The 24,939-nt window shown below is 37.3% G+C and overlaps 1 protein-coding gene across 8 annotated transcripts in view; it reads left to right on the top strand.

Annotated features, from left to right (window-relative positions):
- ANKRD28 (ankyrin repeat domain 28) overlaps positions 1-24,939 on the top strand; it is a 103,671-nt gene that overhangs the window by 58,894 nt on the left and 19,838 nt on the right. For all 8 annotated transcript variants that reach the window (XR_015740322.1, XM_026708239.2, XM_087917667.1 and 5 more), the window contains 10 exons: positions 710-792; positions 10,448-10,511; positions 11,324-11,392; positions 16,335-16,475; positions 17,712-17,823; positions 18,715-18,741; positions 19,197-19,271; positions 19,420-19,621; positions 20,880-20,967; positions 23,422-23,539. Coding sequence is in view for 7 of the 8 variants with exons in the window: in XM_026708239.2 (XP_026564024.1) it covers positions 710-792; positions 10,448-10,511; positions 11,324-11,392; positions 16,335-16,475; positions 17,712-17,823; positions 18,715-18,741; positions 19,197-19,271; positions 19,420-19,621; positions 20,880-20,967; positions 23,422-23,539 (979 nt within the window). In the remaining variant the exon portion in view is untranslated. The remainder of the gene's footprint in view (positions 1-709; positions 793-10,447; positions 10,512-11,323; positions 11,393-16,334; positions 16,476-17,711; positions 17,824-18,714; positions 18,742-19,196; positions 19,272-19,419; positions 19,622-20,879; positions 20,968-23,421; positions 23,540-24,939) is intronic.

Here is a 24,939-nt window from a genome sequence, read left to right as displayed (position 1 = left end):
TATCAGAATAAATATTTTCTGGACCATTTTAGCCTGGGGAAGCATGACAGTTTCAGAGGCATGGTCAGGTTAATTCATTATAATCCAAAAAGGAAATAGAACATGATTTTTGCAGATATATAAAATGCATATTAATTCAGAAGGTTTTAACAATAGGTGATAACTCCTTAAGGCACTTTAGTAGCAAAAGTTATAAAGTTTTTTAAAGCAGAAGACTCTTCATTCAAATGTGATATCATATCCTGCATAGAAGCTAGCAAATTGCCTAGGTAAAATGGCAATTTTGAAAGGATACAAAATACCCAACCATTATCTTTGAAATATAATTGCTTACAATAGAAAACATTAGTAATAAATAGCAATTTAAATAGCAATTTCTAGAGAATTTACTGGTTTGCGTATTCTATGATGAATAGACTTCAGAATTATTCTTTAAATTCATCTGTTGATATGCAATCTAATATGATATTCCTCCAAAATATACAAAACAATATTTATAAATTTAATTTATAGTCCTGGGAGGAAAATTTATAACTTAACTCAATAGACGAATCTCAGTGTATTAGGACATTTTCACTCTGGGAAATTAATGTTCATAAAATAGCATTTGGCATGATATATCTTGCAATATATGTATTATATACATATGCTTGACATCTTGAATATATGTCTTAATAAGATTCTGATGTCTGATTGTGGTGTATCTTAGGCGGGGCATATATGGAATGTTTCCTCTCCATTTGGCAGCATTAAGTGGATTTTCAGACTGTTGCAGAAAGCTGCTTTCATCAGGTAAGCCATTTAAATTAATTTTAACTCTTCTCCTTTAAACTTTGCTTGTGTATTGAAGAATAGAATTTGGTATTACCAAATAAATTAAATATAGATTTGTATAGCAGAACTAGGCACTAATAATTATTGAAAGTTATGACCTTATTCCTGATCCACAGTGAAAAATAAATAACTTGGCTAACAAATTACAGCTATCAGATAGTGCTTTAAAAAAAATCAAATAAATGCATGTTTAACAAGGGAACAAGGCTCCCTCAGAGTTAAACCTGCCCCTCCTATGGATGAACAGCAACTATCAAATTAGTCTTGCTGCCATCACTCTTCAGTATAAACTAACTTCTTTTCCTTTCCACACCAGCGTTTAGGGCAGTGATAGTGAGCTTTTTCGGCACCGAGTGCCCAAACTGCAACCCAAAACCCACTTATTTATTGTGAAGTGCCAACACGCAAGGCTGGGATCCAACCAATGTTATAACCGTTCCCGTGAGCATTTGTTTTGTACGCAACTGTGTGCTGTGCGCATGGCCACGGCTGACAAGCGTGTGCGCGTGCACAGCGTTTGCAAGAAACCATCAGCTGTGCCACCTGAACAGCTGATAAGGGTTGTGCATGGGTGCGCAGCATTTGAAAATCCTTTTTTTCCTGCTTTTTCAACCTCAGCTGTGCTGCGCAAAGCAGCTGAGATTGAAAAAGCAGAAAATAATGGGACAGTCACACTAGGTTACAAATAGTGGATGTCATTTTATTCAAATAATAACAAAGAGACCCTCTCTCCCCTTTCGGGTGGGGTAAAATGAGGAGGGGCTCTTGCTTAGATAACTCCCCTTTCCCATAAGAAGCAACATCTCATCTCTCTCTCTGTCTCTCTCTCTCTCTATATATATATCTCTCATCTCCTTTTCTCCCCCCCCTTTCTCCCTCTTTCTCTCTCTGTCTCTTTTTCTCCCTCTTTCACTTTTATCCTCCTTCTCTGTCTCTCTTTCTCCCTTTTTCTTTCATATCTCTTTCCCCCCCTCTTTCTGTCTCCCTTTCTCCCCCTCTCTCTTTCTGTCTCCCTTTATCCCCCCTCTCTGTCTCTCTTTCTTCTTCTTTCTCTTTCTCCCTCTTTCTCTTTCTCCCTTTTTCTTTCCTCTCCCTCTTTTTCTCTCTCTTTCTCCCAGTTCTCTGGCTACACACACTGTTGCCTGGAGATGAACTGAGGGGGGAGGAGGGCAAACCTTCTGTAGCCCTCTCCACACGGCTCCTGAACTGACACCTGTGACAGAGGGAGACCGAGAGCAGGAAGCCGGGCTTTGGATTGCAGCAGGCATTAAAATACCTGGTGGCAGATCACAGACAGCCCTGGCTGGTTGGGAAGGGGGACGTTCCTCCTGTCTCCCCAACTTTTCCCCCAGCCAATTAATTCCTCCTCACTTTCCCCCTTGGCTGCAGGGCTAGCCAATCACGGCGAGAATGCGGCTTCTGTACTCAGAGAAGAGGAGCTGAGAGACAAGGTGGAGGGTAGAAGGGGCTTTTGGAGGGTAAAGGGGATTAAATCGCTACCCACATGCTCAAGGGAGCTGCTTCAGGTGACTGTGGCTTTTTCTCCTGCTTAGCGATAGAAGTCCCACTGTTACAGATTTATTTTTTTTTGTCTCAAAGCTAAGCGAAACAAGAGCTTTAAACGAGATGGGACGACTGGGCGGATGGGCAGGCAGGGGCGGGGCCAAGTAGGGCAGAGATGATTTTTTTCCGGCAGCCTCCCTAGCAAACCCGCATTGTGGTTGCTGCCTCCGCACATCGAGGAGGCCAAGCAGCAGCAGGAAGAGCGTGGAACTCCTGAGCCACAGGAAGTGGTTGCCAGCAATGCCTGAAGATGCCAAATGTGTTGCAAGGGAGAGGCTCGACCCCTCCCCCTCAGTAGCTGCAAAGTGCTCACCGGCCCTCCCCAAGCCTTCTTCCCGCTGAGCCTGCGAGGAGGAAGAGAAGTGCGGTGGGAGGGGAGGCGAGCACTTTGCAGCTCATGAGAGGGGGAGCGGGGGAGATCACGCCCTCCCCTCGCAGGTCAGCGGACACCTGGGAAGGGCTCTGATGCCGCAATCTCCCATGTGGTACCCTCCCTCCCTGTTTATCACCCCTGTTGCTAACACAGGTGCGCTGTGGACCACTTTCCTGATGGCAGCAGCGCCGGCATGAGTGGGTGAGGGCCACAGGGATACTTGCTCCTCCTCTGCTAGAATCACGCTCGGGGAAGCCCCCAGCCAGCCATCTTCCCTCCCCTCCTAGCCCAAATGGAACCCGGGCCTTTCTTGCGGCATTGTTAAAAGCCGCCGGGGGTGCAAGGCAGGTATGCAGGCACAGGGAGACTGGTGGCAGCGCTCCTGGTTGGCCAGGGGGCAGATGTCCCGGGGCTGCATATGGGCACCGACAGTAAGCCATCCAGGAGTGGGAGCAACTGGGCCTGGGCCGCGGCAAGGGAGCAGTGGGGGGCACAAAGTCAGCAACTTGCCAAAAATTATGAGGGCCACAGAACTCAAGCAAGGAGTCAGGGCAGGCAAGCAAGCAAGCGGTGGCGATGACAACAAGCAAGGAGCAGGAACCAGAAAGCAGCCAAAGGACCATTAGGCAAGTGCATGTGACTCTGGAGGCAGGAGAGGTAGATAGGGCAGGGCGGGGCCAACCAGTGGGACAAAAAGTTAAATGGTTTGGCCCATTTTTTTTGCAACTGGGACAGGGAAGACAGCGTGATCTAGACCCGAAAATCAGCTGGGAGGTGCACATGTGTGGTGGAGCTGAGTTGGGCCGACCCCTCGTGTCCTTCAGAGAGGGCTCCACGTGCCACCTGTGGCACGCGTGCCATGGGTTCACCATCATGGCTTTAGGGGAACAAGAAGAGGATCTAAGAGGAAATCTTTCCTCCCCTCTGGGACTGGATAAATACAAAGAGGAAAACAAAATAAAAACTTTGGGAGTCAGTAGTCCAGTCAACTTGAGATGAATAAAAGGTCAATTCTAACATTGAAACAAAAAAACAACAACCCAGCTTTATTTTAAAATACTGAGTTTCCATAACAGTACATACAATTTAAATGCAAAATACCTTAACGCAATTCTAACAATGGCTGAATAATTTTCAACTCCCACCTGAGGTAACTGTCTTATCCAGGACTTCAGCTAGTTCCTTCAAAAAATACAATTAAAACTCTTCCTACCAGAATCTCCCAAACCCTTTTTTCCCTCTTATTGCCCCCTAGGGATCAGGTTGACTGCCTTTGGGCAAATAAATTTGGCTTTTGATTTAAAGGGCGAAGTACTTTCCACTACAGCGTGCTAATGATATCTTTGGTCAGTGTTTATTTTTATTTATTAATCAAATTTTTATAGCCATCCGTCTCACCAAAAGCAATTCTGGTGGCATACAATAATCAAGTAAACAGCAGATATAAAAATACAAAAATATTTCTCCATTGTATTAGGAATCAAAACTAATTTTTAGAAATCACATTTGTGGTATTCTCTATTTTTTTAATCATATAAATATTCTGAATTATTATGAGAATATAAGAAAAAAGATAGCATTTTAATTTAGTAACATAGATTATATCCAAAAATGTCTTTAATTTATGTAGAATGGTTTAAAGAGATGATTTAATTATTTTATTATAAAAAATTCCTCAATTCTCTATTCTATTCCTCAATTTTTGTTTGAATCAAATAGTTAAAATTTAAAATAATCAAATAGCTGTCATATGCATTTATTTATAAATTTTGTTAACTTTATTATTATTCTAATTCCACATTATTGTTTGATCTGCTAACCATTCCTAGCATCATTGACTTCTTGATTGAATTTGCATGCATGCTATGGCCAAAGTAAATCAAATGCAGTCTTGTGATTTTGTCTTTTAGTGATTTTGGCTTCTGGTTTTACATGATTCAGCATCTCTCTGTTAGTTATTCTGGCTGTCCATGATATACCCAATACTTTATGCCAGCACCACAGTTCAAAGGTGTAAATTCTTCTTCGGCCAGCCATTCTTAGTATCCAGCCAATGGTGGGATTCAAATTTTTTTACTACCGGTTCTGTGGCCGTGGCTTGGTGGGTGTGACAGGGGAAGGATACTGTAAAATCTCCAGTCAGAGGTGATATTTTCCGGTTCTCCGAACTACTCTAAATTTCCACTGCTGGTTCTCCAGAACTGATCAGAACCTGCTGAATACCACCTCCAGCTCTCACACCTATACAATATTATAGGGAAGATTATTGCTCCAACTACCCTGTTTTTTGTATTTATATCAGTATCTCTGCTTTTCCGTCTTAGTCATTTTAACCATTGCAGTATGGCCTAAGATTACCCTGCATTTAATTTCAGCTGTAGAACTGCCATCTTTTGATCCAATGAAGATAAATTCTTGAAGTAATTCAATTTCCTCCTTATTGATTTTAAACATTTTCTGTCCATCTGCAGCTTTTGTTATTATCTTTGTTTTCCTGAAATTAATACTCAGTCCAACTTTTTCACTTTCCTCCTTATTTTCAGCCAATAGTTTGTATCATCTGTGTACCTCAAATTATTTATGGTTCTTCCCCCAATCATCACTCCCAAATTAGACCGTTTTAGATCTAATTTCTCCATGATCACTTCAACTTTCAGACTGAACAGAAATTACGATAAAATACATCTCTGTCTAACTCCCTTACTGATCCTGAATCAATCTGTAGTGCTAAAGAACATTCTCGCTAATCAGTGTATAGCCATCTGATGAATCTGATCATGTGGGTTGGGAAGAAAATAGAGAAAACACTTTATTTGGTACAGATACAAATACAAAAAACATTCATCTTTTTTCCAGAATTACCATAATACAAAATACTTCTGTAATAATAGTTATAATAATCAAATCAAAAGTTAAAATGTCATGTACTTCAACAAGTACAAAAGTGCCTTTCAATCTGGATTACAAAACATTGTTGATTTTCATTTTGCAATTTAGAAAAAGTGTCTAAAATGGAAGTTGATAAATTTGCTTGGTATTGCTGGCCAAGTATTTACTGGTACCAGATTTCTTTTCTACTTTACCAGAGACAGAATCATATCCCTAACCTTTTGTTGTATATCTAAATTCAGCGTAGGAGCTGCAGAATTCCTGCTGTGTCCTAAGCTTAAAGGGGGGTTCTGTAGTGCATAAACAAGCTTTCAATTCAGCAGCTTGACCTGGAGGAAAGGTCAAAGGTTTGCTCTGCCTTTTTGCTTGCCAGATAGTCAGTGCACCCATTGAGCAGGCTATGTACTTAAATTTCCATTCAGAGCTGGGAACAGAATGTGAAAGTGGCCTCAGTTGACTTTGCCTCTGAAAGTGATCGGAATTCAGAGGTCAGGTTTCTTGTTAGACATAGCATATTTATACTCAAACTGAAGGCAGAGGTCAGCTGTCTTGCTATGCTTTTGCTGTAATAAGACTTTCCTGGGAAGGCAAGGCAATGGCAGGATACAGCCTGATTAAAGCCCTTTAAGGAAAGCCCTTCACCCTTCATACAAAGAAGGAGGGAGGTATTCAAATAATTTGTAACTTCACACTACCTTAAATCATACAGTCATGACAGAAAAAGCATATCTCATGTACAGTTTTTTCCTTTTTAGCATATGTGAACATACATATATTTTATCTTCAGACCTACGAACATCAAACAAAAAGACCTATGAAAAAATGGCTTTGCAATCAAAAAGTCTTAGTAGGCATTTTGTATAATAGTGTTCCAGACTGACATCAAGTGGGAGAATTTTTTTTGCCGCTGTTCCATGCAGAATTTTGTTTTTGGTTGGGCAATGTTTGAAAGTTTCTTGAAAGCATGGTTTGTTTCAAATAATCCACAACATCTGAATGGGATTTAGATCCAGGTTTGACTTGACCATTCCAGAAGCATTTATTTCTTTTTTTTGGGGGAAATTCAGAGTGGATTTACTGGAATGTTTAGGATCGTTGTCATGTAACTGTAAGGTCCATTCTAGATTAAATTTCAGTCTCCTAATTATCCTCAAGCAGCTTCTGGTACAATAAGGTATTTATAGAAGATTCTATGATGATGAGCTGCCCACACCCTAATGCAGGAAAACAGTCCCAAACCATAAGATATGATCACCAGACATTAAGGCTTTTCTCAGGTTCTTCTGATGCTTTTCACCAAATATTTATTTTGGTATTGTGGCTAAATAACTCCATTTTTATCTTGTCTGCCCATAGCACACTGTTCAAGAAATCCTGGAATGGTTGTGATATTCAGAAGCTCATGAGCAAATGTTACTCTTGCTCAAATGTTTTTTTCCAGGCAGCAAAGGTTTTCTCCCTTTCTCTAGCACATTTCCCATATATCTAACCTATGCCCCTTCTTTCTAATGGTAGCGTCATGTACTTTGACATTACTAGTGAAGAGAACTACCTGTGGATCATGTGATGTTATTCAGCATTTCAGAATTCTGCTTTTGGGATACACTTGAAGGGATGACTGCCTTGGACACGTAGGCAATTATTTGTAATTTTCCCTTTAGGATAATCTTTTAAGCAGTAAATTGATTGATGATTAAAAGATATGTCAATCTTTTAAAATCCCTTCTCAAATTCCTGGGCAACTATAAATTTCTTTCTTAAGTTCTTAAAGAGCTATTTCAATCTAAGTATGGTGATAACTTCAACAACAAAGAGCAAACAAAAGTAAATATTTGAAATTTAAACAAAATAGATCCCTCCCATATCCATTCTGGCAGTGTTCTAATCATTTGAACTTGATTTAGTGTGCCTGATTATAATATCAGATATTTGAGGTAATGATATATGTAGAAATGTACTTACATGTAGTGTTTGACTTACAACCATTTGTTTAGTGACCATTCAAAGTTACAATGGCATTGAAAAAAGTGACTTATGACTATCTTTTATACTTACAACCACTGCAACATCCCATAGTCATGTGATCAGAATTTGGATGCTTAGTAACTAGCGTGTATTTATGATAGTTGTAATGTCCAGGATCAGCCTTATGATAAGCAAAGTCAACGCAGAAGTCACTTAACAAACTTGCTACTAACTTAACTCCAACGATTCACTTAACTGTGGCAAGAAAAGTCATAAAATGGACAAAATTCATTTAACAATGAGTTTAACAATGAATTTTAACAACTACCTTGCTTAGCAATGAAAATTGGGTAAGTCGAGGACTACCAGTGTATTTTCCACGTATAAAATATATTTTATGATTACAAAATATAAATGGTCCACAGTATTTGTTGTACTACAGGACTTCTAATTGGCCCACGGGACTTTAATTGGGCCAATGGCTGTTTAAGAGATCACTGTTTGAACGCTGTTGGAGGGTAGCTGCTGACTTGGGGAGGAGTGCTATGGGGGTGGGGGTGTTGGGTTGCATACATAGGAATGGGAGGAGTTGCGATTAGGCCTGTGGGAAGGACGCATGGGGAATTAGCTGGGTGGGCAGATGTTAGGTTAATTAAGAAGGATGGATATGTAGATAAGAGATGCTCAGAGGCAGTTGCTCTCAGCACTGGCTTTATAAAGATCTTTTTCTTGTTGTCACCTATCTGGATGGGATGCATTTGCAATAAATCATTATCTTACCTGCTGACAGTGAGTAACATGATTTGTTAATAAAATTCCTAATTTCCCAAGAAAGCTGACAATTTCCTTCATCTATCAATATTGTTGAAATTAAAATCAAATATCTATATTTTGAGATTTATTGAGAAAGTCAAAAATTTCAGTGGAGAGTACTTACTTTTCACAACTATACATGCCATCTGCTATTAAACTGATAGACAATGTTTATATTAAACTTATTTTTTCTAGGTAAACAATAATTATAGTTTAATTTTTAATAGAGATGAAATCAATATTTTAGCTTTTTATTATTTTTTTGCTGAGTGGAGGGAATAAGAATGTTAGTAGACACTTAACAAATATTATGAGTTTATTTACAGCATTATTAACTTAATTGGGGATAAATAGAGTGGCCAAGGTAAGACTCCCATTTGTCTTCTTCTAAGTTGGTATTTAATTTTTGATAATGGTATAGGAAAAAGTGCTCTAATTTGAAGTATCACTTTTAAACAATAACAATGAATTTTCTATTCTCCTGACTTCTCTATTATTGTGCATTATTTTTATTTTCATTCCTAGAACTGAAATTAGATACAGATACACTTTCTTCATTTAATTTTTGAAGGATTTACAAATTTAATTGTAGCGAATATATGACATAAGCATTTATTCTTCAAAATTATTATACAGTTTAAATCTTGTATTTCTTTGATGAAATTTCATACTAAGAGAGACTTGCATTAGAAATTAACACGATCCTTTCCTGATTTTATAAAGTGCAAAACTTTGAATAGAATAGAAAGATAATTAGTTTATTTTTGATTAGTTCAGTGGTATATAAAAGAAATAAAAGAGAATTATTCTCATTTAAGTAAAATATATATTTTATTGATTTTATTTTTTTAACATAAGTCGACTTCAGTTTAAAAACAAAAGCTTTATCTTCTGACTTTGCTAAGAAGGGGATTGGCAGAACTGTATGTTCATAATATCTTCCACATTACACTAGATCAGTGGTTGCCAACCAATGGGCCAGGGACCACTGGTGGTCCATGAGAAAATGTTGGTGGTCCACAGAGAATTGCACTCCCCAAAGCAATTAATCCAGGCTGCAGGGGAACACAAGGCTGCGCTGCCCACGTGGCCCATGGGACCACAATGCTTATGTCGCTTGCATTGTGAACGAGGTAGTGAGGGGAGGGCGGAAAGGGCAGAGGGAGGAACTTGCCTCATGTACCCATGAGCCTGGCCTGGCCACTGGGCTGCTTCTTCTGCTTTTGGCTGCATGCAAGAAAAGCAGCAAAAGCCTTTCTTTCTCTCCCCCAAACTCTGCCAGAAATGAGTCTTTGGTAGTACTCTGCAAGGCATCCTGCTCCAAGAAGCTGCGCTGGCACGACAAGTCTCACAAAGACTCATTTCTGGTGGAGTGTGGGGGAGAGAAGAAAGACTTCTGCTTCTGCTGCTTTCCTTGCATGAAGCCAAAAGTCTCTCTCTCTCTCTCTCCCCCTGAGAACGGAGCCCAAGACAATATCCTGTGATCCCAAATAAAGAATGATCAATAGGTAGGAAAACGGGGTGGGGAATTTTCCGCAGACTTTGGGGGGGATTTTCCCAGGGTCTCTGGTACATGGGATTTAAAATTATGAGTTTGGTGGTCCCTGAGATCCAAAAGATTGGTAACCCCTGCACTAGATCAGGGGTCCACAGCATACCAGCAACCCAAACAAGTGAAGCCCTATCCATGAGATGCAGGCAGCACTAAAACCACACATATGTAATCCACAGAAAAGCCTTTCTTCATGGAACCAGTCCCTGCTGCCCAAAAGGTTGGGACCAGCTGCACTAGACCATAATGTAGTATTCTATTATAAAAGATAAAATCATTGATTTCTCAAAATTAAGATGAAAACACTTTTTCCACATTAAATAAGCATCCTGTTGATAACACTATATTTCTATAAATAATCAGTTACAGTATAAGAAGGATTATCTAATGGCATGTTATTTCGAATTGATAAAGTAAGTGGATTTTATTAGTAGTTTCACAAAATCCTTCCTTCATAGGCTTTGAAATAGATACTTCAGATGACTTTGGCAGGACTTGCCTTCATGCAGCTGCAGCTGGAGGGTATGTATTTTTATAATTCAAGAAAGTTTTGCATTTTGGATTTGAAAGTATTCTCAATTAAAACATTAAAATATTTTGCATTTTGGATTTGAAAGTATTCTCAATTAAAACGTTACATTCTATTAGACGATTTATATACCTCTGTTAACATTGCTGAGAACGAGTCTGTTGTAGTAATTAAAGTATCAGTTTAGAAATTTGATTATCTAGTCCTACCTTAGGCATAAAGGCAATTAGGTGACCTTGGGCTAGTCAGTTTCTCTCATTCCTAAGAAGGAGGCAATGGCAAGCCAGTTCTGAAAAATCTTGCCAAGGAAACTAGGAATATTTTAGATTCTGGGAATTTGACATAACCTGGTGAAAGGAAAATAACAACCTTGTTAACATTGTTGGCATAAACATGGAGAAATAATTATGCATAGGAAATCTAGAATATTGGAGACTTTATAATGCTATTTTATAATGCTATTATAGAGCCTTAGTGGTGCAGAGTGTTGTACTGCAGGCCACTTCTTCTGACTATTAGCTGCCTGCAATTTGGCAGTTCAAATCCCACCAGGCTCAAGGTTGACTCAGGCTTCCATCCTTCGTAGGTGGATAAAATGAGAACCCAGATTTTGGGGGGCAATATGCTGACTCTTTAAAACTGCTCAGAGAGCATTATAAAGCAGTTTATAAGTCTAAGTGCTATTGCTATTTTATAAAAGATTAGTTTAGTAGTTAAAGTCTGAAAGTCACAGGTCACGTATTTCTTCAAAAAGTATAATTAAATTTTAACTTTCAGATTTTAAATCTCTTATTTTAACTTTCAGAAATGTGGAGTGCCTTAATCTGCTGCTCAACACAGGTGCGGATTTTAATAAAAAAGACAAATTTGGAAGGTAAGAGAGGATGCTAAAAGGATAGCTCTACAATACATAAATATACGTATGGTGGTATAAATAAGAGGCTGTTTATGTTTAAACTAGGCATGTTCAACCTTTTGGTTTCCTAGGCCGCACTGATATATTGTCTAATGTATATACAGATGAAACTCGAAAAATTAGAATATTGTGCAAAAGTTCATTTATTTCAGTAGTGCAACTTAAAAGGTGAAACTGATATATGAGATAGTCATAACATGCAAAGCAGGATAGTTCAAGCCGTGATTTGTCATAATTGTGAAGATGATGGCTTACAGCTCATGAAAACCCCAAATCCACAATCTCATAAAATTAGAATATTACATGCAATCAATAAAACAAGGATTGTACATAGAACAATATCAGACCTCTGAAAAGTATAAGCATGCATATGTACTCAGTACTTGGTTTGGGCCCCTTTTGCAGCAATTATTGCCTCAATGAAACGTGGCATGGAAGCTATCAGCCTGTGGCACTGCTGAGGTGTTACGGAAGATCAGGATGCTTCAATAGCGGCCTTCAGCTCTTCTGCATTGTTCGGTCTCATATGTCTCATCTTTCTCTTGGCAATGCCCTATAGATTCTCTATGGGGTTCAAGTTAGGCGAGTTTGCTGGCCAATCAAGCACAGTAATCCCATGGTCATTTAACCAGGTTTTGGTGCTTTTGGCAGTGCAGGCAGGTGCCAAGTCCTGCTGGAAAATGAAGTCAGCATCCCCATAAAGCTTGTCTGCGGAAGGAAGCATGAAGTGCTCCAAAATCTCCTGGTAGACAGCTGCATTGACCCTGGATTTAATGAAGCACAGTGGACCAACACCAGCAGATGACATGGCTCCCCAAATCAACACAGACTGTGGAAACTTCACACTGGATTTCAAGCACCTTGCAGCGTGTGCCTCTCCATTCTTCCTCCAGACTCTGGGTCCTTGGTTTCCAAATGAGATGCAAAAGTTGCTCTCATCAGAAAAGAAGATTTTGGACCACTGAGCAACAGAGCAGTTCTGTTTTTCTTTAGCCCAGGTGAGATGCTTCTGACGTTTGTTGTTCAGGAGCAGCTTGACAAGAGGAATACGACATTTGAAGCCCATGTCCAGGATCCATCTGTGTGTGGTGGCTCTTAATGCACTGACTCTAGCTTCAGTCCACTCCTTGTGAAAGTTCCCAACACTTTTGAATGGCCTTTTCCTGACAATTCTCTCCAGACTGCGGTCATCACTGCTGTTTGTGCACCTTTTTCTTCCACATAACTTTCTATTCATGTGCTTTGATACAGCACTTTGGGAACATCCAACTTCTTTAGCAATTACCCTTTGAGCCTTTCCCTCCTTATGGAGGGTGTCAATGATGGTTTTCTGCACAATTGTCAGGTCAGCAGTCTTTCCTATGATTGTGATTCCTACTGAACCAGACTGAGAGATCACTTAAAGGCTTAGGAACCCTTTGCAGCTCTTATGGCTTAATTAGCTGATTAGAGTGGGACACTTTGAGCCTAGAATATTGAACCTTTTCACAATATTCTAATTTTCTGAGATTGTGGATTTGGGGTTTTCATGAGCTGTAAGCCATAATCATCTCAATTATGACAAATCATGGCTTGAACTATCTTGCTTTGAATGTAATGAGTCTATCTCATATATTAGGTTCACCTTTTAAGTTGCATTACTGAAATAAATGAACTTTTGCATGATATTCTAATTTTTCAAGTTTTACCTGTAAATGCACATAATAATGTTAAAAGTTTATAATCTTGTGGGTCCTCATTGCTAGCTGTATGGCTGCATGGTTTAAACTAAGAAGGTGATCAGATTATTGTTGTCCAAACAGGAATTTTGTTGCAACAGAAGCCAAAAATGGTGTGTCACTTTACAACTAACTAACTAAATTTGCATTGGCTCATTCCTGAGGGCTCTGAGTAACTTTAGCACATCTCAATAAAAATAGACCCATTAAAATCATAATTATCATAATAAATAAAGGATATAGAAATTCTATGTCTGCCAGTGCATCCCAATATTCATAATTCATCTTTCTTCTTGGCTAGATAGAAGAACCAGGTCTGTTTCCTGAAATCCAAGAGAAAAGAGTTTCTCTTGGAAAAAAGTTCTAAAGCATTGAAATAGCTTTAAAGCATCAGAATAGCAATTTAAAAAGCATTTTCTAAGTTCTGGCATTATTAGATTGATGGGCCTGGAGGGATCCTGTTTGATCAGGTTGGACAGGCAAATAACTATGGGAGAAGGCAATAACTAGGCCCAAAGCTAGTAGGAACTTAAAAACCAGTATTTCAGTAGCAACCAGAAGCCAACTCACAGCTAGTGTACCTAATAGAGTAGTGTAAATATCCAAATATAAATGGAAGCAATCAATTATTGTCCAAGTTGCATGTTTTGTATTGTAGTTCAATTGCTAAGTCATGTCCAACTGTTTACAACCTTATGGACCATAGCATGGCAGGCCCCTCTGTCCTCCACTGTCTCCCGTGTTTGCTTAAATTCATATTCATTGAGTCGATGACATCATCTAACCATCTCATCCTCTGTTGTCCCCTTCTCCTTTTGCCTTCAATCTTTCCTAACATCCGGATCTTTTCTTCTAACTTCTCATTAGGTGGCCAAAGTATTTGAACTTCAGCTTCAGTATCTATCCCTCCAAGGAATAGTGAGGGTTGATTTCGTCAGGATTGACTGATTTGATCATTGTTTTCCCAAACACCACAATTTGAAAGCATCAATTCTTTGACACTCAGGTCCAACTCTCACAGCCATACATTACTACTGGAAAAACCATAGCAGCTCGATGTGTGGCATGTCAGAATAATCCAAACAGGAGGTGACTAAAGCATGAGTGATTATAAGCAGGGCTTTTGAATCTAGGATTGGCCATAGTAAGCATATGACATACAATTCTGCCAATGCCTCTCAGTTGTGCTGACCCAAAGCACAGGTTGTCAATCTAGGACAGGGGTGTCAAACCAGTGGTAGGATTCAAATTTTTTTACTACCAGTTCTGTGGGGAGTGGCTTGGTGGGCATGGTTTGGCTTGGTAGGCATAGTAGGGGAAGGATACCATAAAATCTCCATTCCCACCCCATTCCAGGAGAAGGATACTATAAAATCCCCATTCTCTCCCCACCCTACTAACTTGCTTTCCAGCTCTGTTCTCCTGTACAGCACAACAAAAGAAGACCCAATCAATCTGCTGGGACTTGGGAGGCAGAGAATAGATGTGGGCGGGGCCAGTCAGAGGTAGTATTCTGAACTGTTCAAAATTTCCACTACCGGTTCTCCAGAACTGGTCAGAACCTGCTGAATGCCACTTCTGTGTCAAACTCAATTTCATTGAGGGCTTCATCAGGGTTGTGTTTGATCTCAGAGAGCTGGGGTGGGCCTGGCAGGGTGGGTATGGCATGGCCAGCTCGTGTCAAGGGCACCTATGGTGGCCAAGTGCTAAAGCAGAACTTCCCTGAGATTTTCCCTCCCTCTCATCATCTCCTTCCTTCTTTTTCCTTTTATCTTCATTCTCCTTTCTTCCTTCCTTCTCCTCTTTCCTTATTCTTCCTTCCTTGCTCTCTTCCCTTCTTTTTCTTTATCTTTCCCCTTTTCCTTTATCCTTTCCCTTCTTGCATGCTCAAATGCAAAAGGTGAAACATTTCTCCTTTTGTTTTTAGTTTGTTTTGCTAGCCTTCTGCTAGTGAAAATGGAGCTGGGGGTGCACATGTTTTCTCTGGCAGAGGGCTTCGTCTGTTGTGGCTGAAAACAGGCTCCCATTTTTGCTGGCAGAGGCACTGTGGGCAGGTCCTTTGCTGTTTCCAGGCTAGTCCTGTGGGCTAAATCTAAGCACTCGTGGATTGGATCCGGCCTGCAGGCCTTGAGTTTGACACCCTGATTTAGGAATTTCTCAACTTGGCCAACCACTTCACAGTAGGTGAATAGAACCCTGTTCAGAGCAAAAGATAGTACTAACCTGAAATGGTTTGGTCCACTTAGTGAGTTCACTCTGAATGTGTTCCTTTCCATTCAGACCCTGAGTTAGCACTGGGTCAGGATTTTTACTGCCTTACCTCTTTGGCACACAATAAAAATACATAATTGGGATATCTGCGCCATTTTGTGCCCCTAAATTTCTCAGAGAACAAAGGCGCTCCAGTGAATCTGCAAAAAGGGAAAAGACACTGTGGTGTAATCCTGTCCAATACCATGGCTACCCTTTTGTTTGACTTACTAAAACACAAGGGTAGCCATGGTATTGGATATGATTGCTTCATAGTGAGAAGTTTCAACTGAACTGCCCACCAGATCCTTGAGCAACTCCCCAAGTGCCTTAAAAACTATCAGGATCTATCCATTATGACACTTTGTGTCATAGAAGGTGCTTACTCAATGATTAATCTAGAACAACCGTTACATGTGTCTCACCGTTTATTTCTGGTCTCCTACCATCCTGAAATCATGCTGATGAAACCTAGCAGCAAAATAGCTAATATTCTGTAACTCACTCCTATAGTTGTGCTTACTATAGTTGTCCAATAGTTAATTTACTTTACAAAAATAAGGAGGAAAATAGGAGTAGATTGCCCTGACAAGTGAGCCACTTTAATTTCTATCCTTAACTTCCTGCCTGCCACTAAAGCAGGATGAAATTTTTCACTAAAATTATAAACTTTTGCAATTTTGCCCTCTTGTATATTATACTATACATATACATGTACTGCATTCAATAAAAATTCCATTGCAGAAGTTAAGTAGGACTAATTGTTGTAAAACACATATTTGATTAAAATACTCCGTAAGAGACATTCAGAAAATAAGAATTGGGAAGAGAATGTTTATTAGAAAGTTGTACATCTTACATATTTTTTTCAGTATATAAGAGTATACACATTTCTGTGCTTTTAAAAATATATGTATATTTATATACTATAGAACTCCACTCCACTATGCTGCTGCCAACTGTAATTACAAGTGTCTGTTTGCTCTTGTGGGTTCTGGAGCTAGTGTAAACGACCTTGATGAAAGAGGTTGTACACCACTACATTATGCAGCTGCATCAGACACGGATGGAAAGTAAGTATAGCATTCTTTTTTAAATAAAAAACTTGATTATTATAGCTTCTCACTTGGATATAAACCTGATTCACCTCTGAACTTTCTTTTGACTAAAATGAAATATGATTTGCTATAAATATTTAACATCATGTGTAATATTTGCATGCTGCAATACAGTAATACTTTCTTTCCAAACAGGTTTTTTGACATATTATATTTAAAAGAAAAATACTTTTAAAGAGAGCAGCCTATTATGATAATAGTGTTGTTACTCTCCTGCATGTTCAATCTGTGTAATTATGCAGGATGTTATATGTTACTGAAAAAATCCCAATTCCTATTATTATAGTATGTGACACATTAATTCCATGTTGATTAATTAATTTTTGTTAAGGCTTGTACTGTAAAATATAAAATACAAAATTGTAATTGAAACACAGATCTTAACTCAAACCTTTCTCCTCACAAATTGTGCTAATCAGTAGCGTCCATGATTCTCAGGATAGTTTGGTGATCAAATATTAATTATACAGTTATGTATTCAGAAATTAATAATATAGTATGGCTTTTTTTAACCAATGCAGTTATCCTACACAAACTTTCCAGTAACAGAAAACAGCATGGAATGAAAGGTTCATTTGCTTGTTCTTTTCTACTGCAGCAGTTTCCAATATATTTTTTTTAATGTAGACTGACTACGTCATCAAAAGCTCTTGTGGACTACTTGTTTTTTGATTCCCATAGTGTAACTGCTGAATGTGCAAAGAACATTGGTTGATGACAAAATACATGCATATTATTTAAATTCAAAGAATATTACATTTACAGGAACAAATTATTTGCAGTATTGTTGATAATTATGAAAGGTCACTAAAAATAATGATTGATTAGATCAATGTTTTTCAAATTTTAAGATGCATGGACTTCAATTTCCAGAATATTCCAGTCAGAATTCCACATTAAGTTAAAATTGCTAAGTTTGAAAAACATTAATTAGATGTTTTGGAATGCAGGAACATAGTAATGCACACAAGAAAATAAACTTTAGTATATCATCCCTTCACAGACTTAGAAATCTTGTTTAAAAAAAACTATTCTAGGTCAGACTAGATTCTCATCCCCAGCAATTTATGTCTTTGCCATATTTCATAATACCATCATCTGGGTAGGGGAGAAGATTCAAAAGTGACTATTTCATGTTAGGCTGTTCCTTCTCATTGAATATTATATTAAAATTCTATTTATTTTGTTTAGGTGCCTGAAATACTTACTTCGAAATGATGCAAACCCAGGGATTCGAGACAAGCAAGGTTACAATGCCGTTCATTATGCTGCTGCTTATGGACATCGTTTATGCCTTGAATTGGTAGGAAAAATAAATGTGAATTATGTTTAGAAATAAATGATTGGTGAACAACTGTGTTTTAAAAATAAATTTTGATAAATTATTTTTAAAAGTTCAAAAGAAAAAAATGGATAATTAAATTAGTACAGAAAATAGTAGTAGAATAATTGAGTTTTGAAAAGTTAAACCAAAATTGAAAAACTTCATATCTATTCATATTAATTCCAGGTCATTATGCTGTATTAGAAGCTTTTGAGCATTCTGTGCTATTTCCTTGGAATCATGTAATACTTTTATTTGAACTTTAAACAGCATGAAGCCATTTCAATCATTTTTAATGTTTTCTTTCAAGTTAGTGATAATATTAAAGTTTTGATGAAATTAGTAGGCAGTATCCATTAAGTATGATACTACTGGAGTTGACTACTAGATTAATAGCAAGCACCACCTCCTCTCCACATTCCCCGATTCCCCTGTCCATCTTTTAATCTAATTATTATACTATTTTCATTGTTTATTATATTCTTTCATTATTTTGCTACTGTAATGTTTACACCTCTTTTCATTTCTCTGTTTTTACTTTTGGAAGCCACTAAAGCCAATAAATGTAATAAACAAATATAGTATATGTAGCTATTTGCATATACATTTTAAGTTAGAATCTGCTTGCATTAAAAAAAATACAGTTGTGGTTATACCCCAGTAGTACAGATCTACTTGCATTCTAGCAAATGCTTTGAGAATTATTCTTAATTTCAAGTTCATAACTACCATTTATCCAATGTCTTTGTAACTTTGGATGGTTGCTGAATGAATTATTGATTAAGCAAGGACTATCTTGCTTAATTCTAAGTTGTTTGAAAAACTGCATTTCAACATTTCAAACTTATATTAAAATTGATTTCATTACAGATTGCCAATGAAACACCTTTAGATGTTGTAAGTACAAGAATCTTCGCTGTGGAAATCTTATAAATATTCTGAAATGTGGAAATCAGATTGAGAAATAAGAAATATTTCATTAAACACATTATGATTCCATTAAAACGTTTTTCAGAATTCACATTAATTCATATGTATAATAGGAAAATACATTGCTGCCATAAAGAGATGCAGAAAGGTACTGTGTTGGTATTCCCACATACAACTAGCAGCTTTTTACAGAATCCAAAGCATTTAAGATTAGTCTTCTGATACCTGGAAACACCATGCATCCAGTCATCCACCCATGCACTCGTCCACCTGCCCATCTATTTGTCATGTAATGCTTGGATTTTTTTTAGCAAAGACATTTGTAGCTTTGATATTACCTATCCATTAATTAATATGGAATAATAGGTATTTATGTTAAACTGAAAACATCTGATTGCATTATCAACTGTATTTTTATTTAGTTAATGGAAACATCAGGGTCTGATATGCTGAATGATTCAGACAACAGGGCACCGATTAGTCCATTGCATTTAGCTGTAAGTACTCAATATATCCAATATTCAATGTAGGATTATTTAAATAATTAATTACCAGATATCTGTATGATTTAATATTTACAGTTCAATAATTACTTGCCTTTGTTGACATCTAAAATATGAGCAAAGTGTTCATTTTTTTGTTTAGGCCTATCATGGACATCACCAAGCTTTGGAAGTATTAGTGCAGTCTTTGTTAGATCTTGATGTCCGGAACAATAATGGAAGAACACCTTTGGATCTTGCAGCTTTTAAGGGACATGTTGAATGTGTGGATGTACTCATTAATCAGGGAGCCTCTATCTTGGTAAAAGACTATGTAATAAAGAGAACACCAATACATGCTGCTGGTAAATACATAATTTTTATATCATAATGGAAGATTATTTTACTGATGGAAGCATGTTTATGGTCTCTTCTTTCTCTTTTTCATTCCAACAGGTCCATTGTAGAAATATTTACGTGTTTGTGTCTTGGTATAATTTTCTTCCTTTTCTTTCCTTTTTGTTTATGTAGGTATGTGTGTGCACGCGCACATGTGTGTGTATACACACACACATACATACACATATATACATAGATATATAAAGTTATAAGCCTATGTACATAAAATCTTACTTAAAATCTTGTAAAATCTTACATTTACGACACTATACAAGAAATTCAGTTTAAAATATTTTAAACATTTTAAAATGTTTAAAATAATCAGTATCATTTTGCTTGTCTTTATCTTGAGTACAAAATAGAATAAATTTGTTAATAAACTTTTCTCTCAAGGAATACATAAGAATAAACAGTTCTTGTATGTAGGAAATCCTGCTAATTTATGTTTAGTATCACATAATTCTATGTTTAAAAGAAATTAGTTTATGTATTTAATTTTATTTCACTGGACTGAATCTGGACACCTTACAATATAACAAATGCAAGATAAAAGCAAAATATAAAATAGATTAAAAAGATGATAATCTCTACTTGGCAAAAAAATAATGTACAAAATACATTAAGCAAAAATTTCCATAAACACATACCTCATCCAAGCCCTGAGAGAATAGCCATACCTTTAAGGTCTTTAGGAACTTCATTAAGGTTGGAGTCATGTGGATCTTAAGGAGCTTAATTACAGAATACTAGCACCCATTACAGAAGGCATACTTCCTGGCTCCAAGTAGATGGCATTATTTAACGAAGTGGAACTGGTCCACACCAACTTGATCTGTTTCTATTGGCTGAAATCATAGGAGCTAGGCAGATGCTCAAATAATTTATTTCTATGCCATTTAACTTTGTGGGTGGTATAACTAATATTTTGAATCACACCTGCAAGTATGCTGGCAACCAGAACATATTAAATAAAGAATTTTTATACTAAGTTTTATACATTTCAAATGATTACATAATATAAAAATATTTGCATAAATATTTCATAAAACAAAGAACTGATGTTTCAATGTGATATCACATCTATGGTTTTGTAGGTGTGTGTGCTTATAAAGATATTCAACTTGTTATAAAATTGAAAGTTACAAAAGTAGATGTAACTCTTCAAAAATAGACTTGTTCTTAATCATTGGTTATGATTACTTATTTGTTGATGGTATTTTGCAGCTACAAATGGTCATTCAGAATGTTTGCGGTTGTTAATTGGAAATGCAGAACCACAGAATGCTGTGGACATTCAAGATGGAAATGGACAGTAAGTTTCAAATAATTGTATCTAAAGTGAGACAAGTTGCATAGTGGGATTGTCTGTTGCAGATAACTAATGCAACTATAAGGTATATCGTAGCCTTTTTGATATATGAATTGTTATATCAAATACATAAAATAAATGTTAAATGTTACCTATTATTACATAACATAATGTAAACTACAAAATATAATTATTATGCTGATTATATATTGCCTTTTTGTGTGGGAGTTTGAGATGGCTTCAGTAAGAGTCTCCCTAAATTATATCCTGAGAACTTCTATATGAGGAGGCGTGTTTGGCTCAAAGTCATCACGAATGTTTCATGGTTGATACAGAAATTCACAAGTAGCTGTGACTAGGGACTCCAATCCAGGAAAAGCCAAAATTGGTTGAAGAGATAACTCTGTATATAATGCCTTTCTGGCCATAGGTACCCTTATTCAGAGTAAGAAAGTATTCCTTGGTGGAATTACACCAGCCCCATTGCCAAGGCGGCAAGAAGTAAACAGCCAGATAAAATCTGGAAACAGTTCACACAGATACCTGTTTAATTCACTAAGTGTTAAGTTCTGACTACTATACAACATAATTCGACCTGCAATATTCTTGTAACCATAGCCACTGTCAATAAAATCAGCTTTAGCATTCCTGTGGAATTGATTTCTTGGTTTAGTTTACTTCATGGGGCTGATATCTTCTGTTTGAGCAGGAGCTACAAGTTAAGGGAAAAATTGCACACCTGTCAAAGTATACACAAACCCATTTAGAACTAAAGGTGAAAGATCCACGATACTAAAGTAATTGGAAATATATTGGTACAGAGTTTTGTCACGTATGACTTTAAACTTGTTCCGCCCCATTCAGACCCCAACAGTTTTCAGGCACTGGGACAGACAATATCTCAACAGCATGACTTAGTAGATCCAGGGTCAAGGTATACAGCTGAATATTATCAGCATACTGATGAGACCTAACCCTCTGATGAAAGTTGATCTCATCTGACCTTAATCAAAAAGCTGCAAAATAGTCCACAACTATGATATTCCACAAATCAGAGATCTAAAGTGCACCCTCTTATTTCCCTGCAAACACCAATTGTAACTGACTGTAGAACATCCATTGCAGAATTATGCTCCCACTCTTAAATCTTTCAGTCAGTTCCAGAAGAATACAAAATTGATCGTATTGAAAGGGCAAAGAAAAATTGTATAGTTGCAGCATTTCTATCTTGCTCCTGCAGAAAGTAAAGCAGGTGCAATCATTAGTTTCTCTGTATGTTATCCAAGCCTTAATCACAATTGAAAAGGGTCTAAATACTCTCTTTCTTCCAGATCCTCTGAAGTTATGTTCTCAACAGCCTAGCCCAAAAAGGAAAGATTGGAGATTAGGCATAAATGTTAAGAACTACTGGGGCCAATGGTTGTGTCATGAAAAGATGGTACACTACTGCCTCTTTCATTTCAGGCAGAATTGCCTCATTTAAAGAACCACATACATTTCTCTTCCTAGGGTACCTTAATTAGCTAAAAAAAAGTTAAGGGCTGATGATATAAGGATCCTGCTTATCTTTTAAGGAGATATAGGATCAGACACATCCCAGGAAATAGGACAAGACAATTTCTCTGTCAGCTTGCATTGACGTGCCAGTTGAAGTCTATCTTTGATCTGAATAACTGGCAATAAAGCAACATCCTCTAAACAATCTTTTCTACAGCACCCAGCAACTGCAAAACATGGCAACTTGCCTAGCATTTCCATTTATCATATGTGCATTCAACAATCACTTGCTAGCCCCCCCCCCCATATTTTAAAGGTCAACAGCTGTCATGTATAAATCTACATATTTGATATCTGAGCCCCAATGTAGGCAAAAATTGAGATCATCTGGCAAGAAATCCAGTTGTTGTAATAAAACATCACAGAAAATGGTTATTATATTTAGGAATATATTTTACATTACATTATAGGAATATACAGACATGTGCATCCAAAGGAGAATATTGCAAATAAAAATAGGGTCTGGCATTTTTGTGGTTCTCTTTAAAGAAAACCACAGCCCAGAATAACATTGTATTATTAAAATAATAAAATGAACAGAAGGTATAGGGACTTGGAACCCTAGTGTTTTTTCATAGTACGTTTTGAGATAAAGAAAAGGGGGGGAGCTTGCCTCCTAGTGATTTCATGGATATGTCCATGTAACAATATAAAAATGAAGGGAAAGTATTACTTTTTGAGTTTGCCTGGTCAACAACCATGATTGTCTGCAGTGATCTCCTACCCAAGTAATAAAAGGCACAAGGTCCTTTTGAAAAAGATGTGATTTCTATCATTTAAAAGTACAGGACCTTTGCTGTTGGAGGTCTAACAACTCTTGGATCAGGTTTCCTTATCAGGTTATGACCATGATAGTAGAATGTTGTTGTTATTGTACATTATATCATCTTTGTCTTTCAGAACCCCTTTGATGTTGTCTGTTCTTAATGGGCATACAGATTGTGTCTATTCCCTGCTTAACAAAGGAGCAAATGTAGATGCCAAAGATAAATGGGGAAGAACAGCATTACACAGAGGGGTAAGAGAGACAACAGGTGTGTCCTCCTACCCCCACCCTGCTCTTTGCTTCAATAGGTAGCATTGCTGCAATTCCAACTAAGGTAACAGAAATATTATGTTGGATCCAGACTAAGCAGGTGTCATTGAAATCATAACTTATAAATGCAATTGATTGTACTAAAACATATTACAACTTAGTCTAAATTCAGTTTATTGTATTAATCTACATTATTCATAGTGAATGTATAAATCTTATATTTTTCATTCCTATAATTAAAAAAAATTAATTTATTTTACTATGGAAGTGCCGCTTCCCCCCCCAAATTCTACTGTATCTGCAATGTATTATCTTATTTTTTAGAAATATTCCATCTGTATCCAACTTCATATTTTCATCACAATTGGTCTGGCAGAATGTATTTTCTCTTTTTTCAGATTCTCTTTGCCATCAGCCATCAGTGATTAAAGTGCAGTAATGATCAACTTAGTTTCTAGGGAGCTACTGATAAGAAGGGAAAATAGAGTACAGAGAATTGGAGTTCAATAGTAGGCATCCCTAAACATACAGAAATTTGTTCTTAACACTGCTTGCATTTGTGAGACAGAATAAATCGCTAAATAAGTTTTATTTTTTATTTCAGAATCTCACCATTTATGGAGTTGATAATTTATATCCTAAGAATATTAGCCAAATCTTCTTTATTTTCTTATATTAAATTCGATGTGGTATCCTAGACTGAAAAAAACTCAAGCAATAAAAGAAAATATGTTTATCAAAAACAGAATGGACATTTATTAAAATGATACTCTTAGCAAACAATAAATAGACAACGATCTTAATATTTAAGAAAACCTTACTAGGACAGTTGGTGGGAAGCAATTCCATGCCTTGAATGTCAGGGCTCAAGATCTTAAGTCGTCGTAATGTGCTGAAGACAGATAATTTGCCCAAAGCAAAAGTATTTCTAGAGTTGGAGAAACGAGTTCAAGCTGACCGATGTATTCTTCCAATTTAATTTCATTGTATATCATCTACAATTTAACGTAGATGCTTTAGTGTAATCCAGGAAATCAGCCTGAATATAATTGTTTAAATTGTAGCTAAGATATGCATGAACATCCTATTTGGTTAAAGGCATGGTCCAGCACAATAACTATGGAACAAACTAGATCAGGGATGTCAAACTGGATTTATTTGAGGGCCACATCAGCATTGTGCTTCTCCAGGAGATAGATACCTCCTGCAGCACTCTGCCAGCCAAAATGGGGCACAGACTGGTCCTGTGCTATTTCCAGGCCAGCACTGTATGCCTTGAGTTTGACACCACTGAGCTAGATTAATCACAAGATCCCACCTGACTTTTTATACCCACAGCTATCTACTTTGCTCCATTGTACTCTCTGAGCTTGGTGTGTGTG

This window comes from Pseudonaja textilis, chromosome Z (assembly GCF_049901715.1).
Source record: "Pseudonaja textilis isolate UNSWEBS1 chromosome Z, rPseTex1.2, whole genome shotgun sequence".
Lineage (NCBI taxonomy): Eukaryota > Metazoa > Chordata > Lepidosauria > Squamata > Elapidae > Pseudonaja > Pseudonaja textilis.
The sequence above is the reverse complement of the archived record's forward strand: the minus strand, read 5'-3'. Positions and strand labels throughout refer to the sequence as shown.